This window comes from Rhagoletis pomonella, unplaced genomic scaffold (genome assembly GCF_013731165.1).
Source record: "Rhagoletis pomonella isolate Grant_MI unplaced genomic scaffold, Rhpom_1.0 Rhpom_scaffold_00002, whole genome shotgun sequence".
Lineage (NCBI taxonomy): Eukaryota > Metazoa > Arthropoda > Insecta > Diptera > Tephritidae > Rhagoletis > Rhagoletis pomonella.
Window position 1 is genome coordinate 18,849,421 of NW_023458556.1, and position 9,010 is coordinate 18,858,430.

The 9,010-nt window shown below is 34.1% G+C and overlaps 1 protein-coding gene, 1 long non-coding RNA gene and 1 other non-coding gene across 3 annotated transcripts; 1 reads left to right on the plus strand and 2 right to left on the minus strand.

Annotated features, from left to right (window-relative positions):
* Positions 1 to 3,762: 3,762 nt before the first annotated feature.
* On the plus strand, positions 3,763 to 4,961 carry LOC118733218 (B9 domain-containing protein 1; the record flags this gene model as incomplete). Its single annotated transcript, XM_036462532.1, is given in 3 exon segments — positions 3,763 to 4,184; positions 4,264 to 4,497; positions 4,874 to 4,961. Coding segments are annotated over 3 exon segments (584 nt in total), but the record flags the coding sequence as incomplete, so codon positions are not given.
* A 727-nt stretch (positions 4,962 to 5,688) lies between these two features.
* LOC118733219 lies at positions 5,689 to 8,765 on the minus strand. Its single transcript, XR_004992222.1, has 4 exons — positions 8,657 to 8,765; positions 7,601 to 8,456; positions 6,544 to 6,647; positions 5,689 to 5,797 (listed from the first exon to the last, which is right to left on the minus strand). It is a non-coding gene; the product is annotated as an uncharacterized LOC118733219 (long non-coding RNA).
* Positions 8,544 to 8,614, minus strand: LOC118734860. Its single transcript, XR_004992473.1, has one exon. It is a non-coding gene; the product is annotated as a small nucleolar RNA U18 (small nucleolar RNA).
* Positions 8,766 to 9,010: the final 245 nt, after the last annotated feature.

Sequence of the window (9,010 nt, forward strand, 5' to 3'; positions counted from 1 at the left end):
ACTTACCGTTGATTTTTGGCAATTTTTTGTTCAGGCATTTTCCTCCAAACAAAGTACATATATTTGACAATTCTTTTGTATGGAGAAAATCAGCAACACCTTCCCCACAAAAAAATGCCAAAAATCAATGGTAAGTCCTAGCTACTTAAAATTTGCACTTTTAAAATAAAATGGAATGGGCTACAAAACTGCATACTCAGAATGTTTAAAGTAAGAGTTTGAAATTTTTACTTACATGGTTTATGTTAGATAACGAGCTACACTTTCTTAAAAAAAGAATGCTAAAATATCGTCACTGTATGTATTCTTGTGATCATTCGTCCGGTTTTTTTTTCACTGGCTTGTTAAATTTTTTACGTTACTTTCATCACTATTTTAAAATCTACGGTTTCTGTTTATTAACAAATTGTATTCAATACAACACATTTAGTCAGCAGAAGCTGCATATTTTTATTACTATGAGTACAATTAGGAAATGTAATTTCGTTATGTAATGATATGAGTGCATAGGCGATATACTACTTTTAATAAATATCTATGTATGTACATATATAAGCAAGTGAATTGATTCTTGAATGATTATTTGTTTTGTAATATTATTTAATTATTTGTTTGTTTCTCTTTTGTTGTTATTATAAAAGTTTATCAAAAACATTTGTTCTTGAATGAATTTATATTCAGGAATTGTTTTTTTTTTTTAGGAATCGGCATCGGCCAAAAATTGGTAATCGGTCGGACTCTAGAGTTCAGTCTCGTAAAAAAAACTTTCAACTTGATTTCCCAAAATTTTAATTTTTACACATTCAGTTTTCTGGCACGTGGGTACGATATATCGATTGTGCACCCTGCGAACTCCGCTGGTTGGCTGGGTATGTATACAAATCCATATAACCCTATACCAAAAGTACCCTATATCAAAAGTAGTCAAAACTCAAAATTAATTTTTCCCAAATAACAGCTCACAGGCCATATTTCTAACATCCACCTAAATTTCTTCTTCATGACTATCTTCTTTAACTGGAAAAATACTAGTAACACTTGCGCGGCATCAACAGTTTGTTGCCTGAATATTTAGGATCTTTTGAGTTGTGACTGTTTTTGATTTAGGATGCGATATGTGCATAGCCTATGTAAATACTCGCACATATTTTTGTATGTAAATTTGTGTTATGTTAGCGCTGTTGCTCTGCAGTCACTGGAAATGTTGTTGGCTATTTATGGAGGAAATTGGTATCGGTATTGTTGTTAACAAGTGTCCGTTGCTGCGAGTGATTTGTTTGTATGTTAAGCTTACAAGTTCGTTCGTACGCATAAATGTATATATGTATGTGCATTAGGGTGATCCTTAAAAATAAAAGGAAGGATTTTGTTTAGGTCTCACCTCCTCAATCGGTAATCCCACTGTCACAGATATCACATATACGGAAAAAAATTAATTTTAATTTTTGAGTCTCCATAGACGAGTCTGAATTTTGCCCCCTGTGCAACACGCCTCAACAGTCTCCAATCGGGACCAAAATTCGTAAGAGATATCTTCGACTATAGTCGTATCGACGTTGAGGCTTAGGCCCTGTCTCCTCAGGAAAACACTGATGTCGTGATAACCATATAATAAAATATATTTCCAATGGAGGCCGCCTATTTCTCATGGGCTGCACTACATGTCAGCGCTTATTGCTTGACATCTATTGCACGCAATTTGATAGTTTGACAGCCATATTTTCATTAAAAAGAAAACGTGCTGGTGGTAACATCGATGAAATTTTAATATTAAATCAAAATAAAAACCTGTTCCCTATTGGATTATTTATGATTACGTTTGAGGAAATTATTCAGCAAGTTTTTTAAAGATTTAAATGTTTTTAAACACCGAAATTGAGACAATGTTGTCTGGTGGCGTCAAGCGGCAAATGCTTATTTGAAGACATCAAAGTGCCCACACAACAACTACTTGCAATCATATTGCTCGTCAAAATGACAGTTGATAGGCCATCGGTGTTTGCCTGTGGAGTTCTGCGTTTACGAAATCTGATGTAAAAATTTGTTTCCTACATTTAAGGACCACCCTTATGTACATATATACATACGTATCTATACTGTAAGTAAAAAGAGTTTGCCTAAAATTCAACCACAATTTGTAGAAGCTCAAATTGCAGATGGAGGCAATTAGTTCTACCGGGGACTTATGTATATGTATGTACATACATACATATCTAATTAGAAAACATTAACACTTATTTGAGTCTTCACTTCGATTCGGTTCAATTTTCTTCTAAGTATTTAGGTGAAATCACTATAACGACTTTTTCTAGCAAAGCTGTTTGCCAAGTTTCTTCTACACTGCCGTCGGTGCTGTTGTTGACTACCTTGCTGATGTTTTGCCATTTATGCGCATGTTACTAATTTATTGTTGTTTTTTTTGTTTTTTATTGACGTTAACGATTTGTTTCGTACGAGATTTGTTGAGTTGTTTTTGTTTTTTTTTTTGCTCGTTGTATTTGTTGTTGCTGCCAAGATGCTGCAACTTATTTTTTCCCCGATTAATCGAACTCGCTCTCACATTTTGTTTCTGTTTTACTTTTCCACACTACACATTTTACTTTATACAATACACATTTGCTTGCAAATTTATAATTTGCATGTTCTCTGCAATCACTAAAACACACTCTTGGCGCTTTTATCTAATTCATTTTTTTATTTTACTTATCAAAAAATACGTATGTATGTATCAGGAATGCACAACAGGTTTATTCGCAGCCTATAACAAGCGAACTTGTTACAATATCTGTGCTATAACTATATTTATTACACAGTTCACTAGCGATATGACTTTACCCGACCGTCCAATTGGAAAAACAACACAGCTTGATTACATGAGCCTACAGTTTTATATGATGTTGTTTACAGCGCGCTGTTGCGCTCTCTGACTATACCAGACTTGCCATCTATTGTTTTCATCCACGTTGTCATCTACATTCTGCAAATTTTTTACATATGGTTTTTGCTGTATTTTTAATGATTACTTAGATAAAAAGCAACAGAATATATTTACAGGCCTATTCTACGTTGGTAACAAAAATTTTGTTACCGGTAAATAAAGTTTCTGGTAATTTTTAAACCCTTTTGGCACTCTGCGCTCTGGTTAATTTTGTTACCATCTCATAACCAGGTAACAAAATATTGCCCCGTGAAGTATGCAACAGCAGAATTTATCCAAATTTCATAGCTGAATTGCTGAATAGATTAACTTACTACCAAAGTACTTAGAATTGCGGTCACAAGAAGTGATGTTATTTTTGGTAACAAAACTTTCCGGTGCCAAATGTTCGGTAACAAGCAGAATATGCTTGTTAAATGACATTTATTTAATTTTTCCTTCATAATGTAAGAACACAAAATTAAAAAAAAAAAATCAATTTCTTTGATTAGATTGGCATTACAGAAGTCTGTTAGCTCTGCAAAGCATCAAGCATGCAACCTTGCGCAAGTGCTGCCACACCGAATTAACCGATAAATGCTTGAAGAAATAATTGGGGTTGATAAAAAAAAAATCAGAGACCTTTTGAAAATGTTGCTGAAGGACAGTCCTTGACCAGTTGTAAACATGCGACCCGACTGATGTGTGAACGGATTAATGAGATAGTTTTTTCCTTTTTTCTCGTACGAGACTAGTGCTCGCCAGCAAAGCACGTTTTAAGTAGAACTACGACAAGAGATTCGCTCAATTGCTTTTTGCGGCAATATACTTGTGGCAACGCTAGATATCTTTGGATAGAGTTGCCATAGCAACCAGTTACATATAAACAAACCAAATGCACTGCATACACTGTTTTACCGTTCAAAAGCACTTCCGCAATAAAACAAAGTTGTTACATTATTATAATTAAATAGCAACACAAATATTTCAAATTCAATTCCTGCCATGACCGAATCGCCAACTGCAGCTAGTTACTTTAATATATTCATAACAGGGCAAATAGAAGCTATGGAATTTCCTCTGGGCCCAAATGCAGCGGAAGTATTTTGTCGTTATGAAGTCGTTGCTGGCCCCGACTGGGAACTAGTGTCCGGTGTTCAAAATGGAATTTCACAGACTGCATCCAATAAAAGTGGTTACTTCAAGGATAAAATTGTATTTAATTTTCCCTTGGAATGGACATTTAAGAGCACAACTCCTTTCGGCTGTAAGTTGACATTCGTAAGTGTAGGTGTATGTAATATACGTATGTATGTATGTAAATGTATTTTACTAAATTTTCCCAGGGCCACAATTGATAATTTGCATTTATGGCAAAACTCGTTGGGGAGCGGAAACAGTGCTGGGATACAGTCGTATTAATTTGCCAGTATTTGGGTCACATGCAGACGAACCTATAATAGCACCCATACTCATTCCACGAAACAGTAATATGGTATCCGAGTTAGCTAGTTGGATCACGGGGCGCAATCCTGAACTGAAGGATCCAAAGGCTTTATTAAGCAGCGGAAAATTGAAAGGCGAGTTGCGTCAAATTACACCGGGATCGAATTCCGAGGAATTTTTTCTCCGGCATCCGGTGGGAAAACCTCATTCGAGTACGCTGAATTCATAGAATAACTGTTGTCATAACTAATGTGCCCAAAAATATGTATTTCTCAATTGCAGTTAAATATGGCTGTTAATTTCTTTTCAAATGTGTGTATAGTTTCCTTGTATGTATATGGCGAATCCAAGTTTATTGCTTCGATCTTTTTCAATTGAAATTCAAAAAATGTGAAAACCATTATCTTGATATTTTCAAGCAGATTCGAATTAAGTTTTCCCCGTGGAACCTTTCTAGGAAATAGCGGTGTTATTTATGAACATTACTAGTAAACACGTGCGTATTTTTAGGCATTTCGGCAGAATCATATGGAGAAGTCATCTTTAAACTCACAACTATATTAAGAGGTACAAATCGGCTAGGATACGACTGGGGCTAGTGCAATATACATAGATTAAGGAAACATTTTAGCGTGTCAAACCCCTTTCTCTATACTCTTCCTTATTAATCTAATGGGAAATAAAAACTAATTGCGCAAATATATACAAAATTAATTATGATTTTCTTGCAAATTGAGAAATTACGATCTCTAAAGGCCAGATCAACGCGGAAACTTCACCCAAAGAACAGTGCTGTAACACGCCTCTGAACACTAGCCAACAAGGCGAACTCAGATCAAATTCAGAGCCATACCATTCAGAAAAGTTACCCAAAAATGTGTGGGTAATGTTGTACTACTTGACAACTTCAGACCAAAAAGGAAGGGTCGTACTGAGCGTCAGCTACAGTATTCAAACCTTAGTTTTCCACCGATGCGTGGAGGTTGAATTCCGATGAAGACATTCACAGGGTTATTGCCCCTTGCCGCATTCCTATACTATAACATCGACCAGCTGAATCCGAATCTGTAGGCCATTTGCCAATTTACTCCAAATTTTGAGTGTGCGAGTCAAACGAGCCACAGATTTGGATTCAGGGGGTCGAAATACATGCCGGTAGGGGGTCACACCCTTTTTTTGTGTGGCGATGTAATTAATAGAAATACCAAATCACAAATAGTTCCCAACTCTATATTTAATCGTTATGGTTTAAAAATAAAACTTGCAGCAAAAAAAAAACATTGATAAAATCTTACACGTCTGCAGTATCAATTTAAACGAAAATGTTTGCTTATTTTTCAATTCTTTATTAATTACTTAATATAAATAAGTAACCTAAAATCTAAATGTAAATATTAAAATGCTGTCTTTAGTTGTTCCTCCTTGCTGATATACCTGCAAGTAGAAAGATGAGCTATTTTTAATAAAAAAAAATTGAAAAATTGATAAATAAATTATAAATAAAACAACCATCAGTATAATCATTATCATCAAAATAAAATTATGTCGGGAAAAGAAGACAAATTTGTTAGATATATCATCATTAAAGTTTTCTTGGAAAATTATACTTTTTCGTTTTTGGGTTTAAGATAATCAGGCAGGTTCTGCAATTTATTTCCGAGTGAATTTCAACCCTTGCCAGTTTGAATTCAAGCGAGTTAGATTGAAATTCAATCCAAGTGATGGCAGAACTTGCCTGAATATAATTACAAAGTTATAGTTCATTTCCACCAAGCCTTAGCTGCAGTTTATGCAACTCGTATCTATCGCCAATTCCATGTGAATAAATTTTTCAAAAGATTTTACAAGCAAAACAAAAACAAATTGGGAAAAATTGTTCTTGATTTACTTTATAATTTTTGGGAAAAATTGTTCACACGGAGTTCCCGATAAGGCCGATTAAGTACACGCAAATGAAGGGTAAAAAGCAAAAAGTACGAAATAAACCTTGGCGATCACCCAAAGTTAAAGTTGTTGGAACTTACTTGAGCGCTTAACTGCAGCAGAGCTTTTGGTGAAAATGGGCTATGAAAACTTTGTCCGAAAATTAAAATTTCTTAAACTTCTGCATACTCGCATCGAAAAGCATATTTTTAAATATATGCACATACATATATAATGTGCATATGGATATATCTTACCTTTTAATATAATGCATTTGATAAATATCCTAACTTAACCCCCCTAACAGCGTAGCTCTTTAGTTGCACGATATAACTACGTAATGTCGCTGCTGTTAATATACCTGCAATGAATGTATATACAAGTTATAAGAATATGGAGGCTTTAAAATCAAGAATTGAAAGTAATAATAAGAAATCAGATTAATTTATAGTCAACAACATAAAGTTATGTCGGGAAAAGAAGACAAATATATAAAATAAATCATCATTTGAACAACTAAGGAAAGAATCTAACAAATGCTCTCTATGTGTTGAAATTAGTGGTGTTTTTAAGCTCTTATTATGGAACCGAACAATCAATTCGGATGAGTTGGCAATTGGATAGTTTAAATGAATCTGTCATACGGACACCCGAACTTTGTCAATCGTACATGAGTTGTATCCACCACAAACCGATGCATTACAATGGGTCGATTATCGATACAGATGGCAACTGGCAACTGCAGTTGCTACAAAGTAGGTGCTGGTCGGCATTACAATCTACTGAAATTTAGAGATAAAAGAGGCTGATGCTTTGTATTTTGACGTTTTGGAATGCACCCAGTGTGTATTCGGGCAACTGCATTTTTGTTGTTGCTGGGAAGGTTTCTGAAGCGTATTTAGGAGCGAACATTTAAAAGTATGTCAAATTTTTTAGTTTTTAATAGTTTGAAAGATAAACATTTTACAATGTAGTTTGCATTTACAGAATATTGTGAAACCAATCTTGAAATTTTAGTTCCCGTGAAGTACGCGCTTTTGATGTAACACAAGCGAACACTGATTGATAATTTATTCCTCTATCAACTGAAGCACCTCTTTCAAAACTACCGACATTCCAAATTGAAGACATTGCCGTGGACTTTCTTTTGCGAAAAATCGAAAAGCAGCACAAGCTTTAAGGAGCGGATGTATTGAGCTGAACAAAGTCGTTCCTCTTTTTGTACTAACCATAATTCTACAACTTCTTTTGGAAGCCACAGCCCTCGTATCGAATAGAAATTTTCATTAATTTATTACAACCATCAAGACTTACCTGCTGCTTTTAGAATCGCTCATGCGCAGTGCGACGTAATGCTGCTGATGATGAATGAATGTTACTGCACAAAGGATTTTTTTCCTTTTACGGAAATTTGTTTTAAATTCTGTTTTCGCAAACTTTAAATGAAACAGCAATAAATTAGGATGCACTTAATGAGGCGCAGTACTACAAAATATTAACTTTATTTACCAAAGTAAGCTACATTATTTACAAGTTATTTTCAATTAAAATACAATATTTGTTTTTTCTTATAAAGAAAATGCTGTAATGGCAAGTAACTCATCTTTTAAAACAACCTAAAGGTAAATGAGAATTTTTTCTTAATAATTAACACGTTCGCTGCCACCATAGAAAAGCAAAAAGGTTTACTGTGGTGACATCAACATTTATTTTAAAGGCAGCATTACTAAGTAGTTATATATTTAGTTTTTTTTATTTTTGTTTCACGTTTTTTGTACATTTTGTTTTTTAAAGAGTGTGACTAACTGTTTTGTTTTCAATCATTTTATGTTTTTACATACTTAAAATTGTTTTGAATCTAAAAAATCAATAAAACAGCAAATATCCATATAGCTTTCCTATAACCAAGAAGTGACTTATCTATATGCCAGACAGCAAAAAATCTTGCACCAACAAACCTCCATACAAAATAATAATATGTGACTACCGGTGGGGCCCCGTGGCCTTTAATGAAAGATGTGTGTAACCCACCGGTAGGTAACAGAGCAAAGCGAACGTGTTAAAAGTGCACGCAACATTCATTCCATTCATCCGACACAACTCGCATCTGCACAGCTGGCTGCTTCATGTACATATGTGCTTGCTTGCCACCGCCTTCAAATGACATTACCTGCAAATGAAAAAAAGGAAACTTTAATTAATATTACCATACCTTAATAAATACTGAAATAGTGAGTAAGATAATTTAGAAAAAGAAAAAGATCAGTAATTGGAAATGTTGAAATCAAAATAAATTCATAAACACGGACCAATTAATTTCATCACCAAAGTGTTAACAAAATTAAAAATTAAAATACAAATAAAACTTACAAAATGTAAAAACTCATTATTGCAGCTCGCGGTGCTGGAGTGGTAAATATCACTAGAATAGAAATGAAAAAAGATCTAATTATAATAAAGTACTGGTGACAAAACGTGTTTTTTATTTATAAATCGAAACAATTCAATGCTACATATATAAAATATCAAAAATCGAAACAAGACTAATCTTCCCAAATGCTTGCAGGGTGGTTTTAAATCTCGTATATCTCCAAAAGAATTACGATGTGCATGTACAGTGACGAGCAAAACTGTAACATGATGTAACACTTTTTATTTCAGCCACCGCTATCTCTCAAAAGTTCTAACGACTTTCATACTTTTGTTGTATATTATTATTGGTAC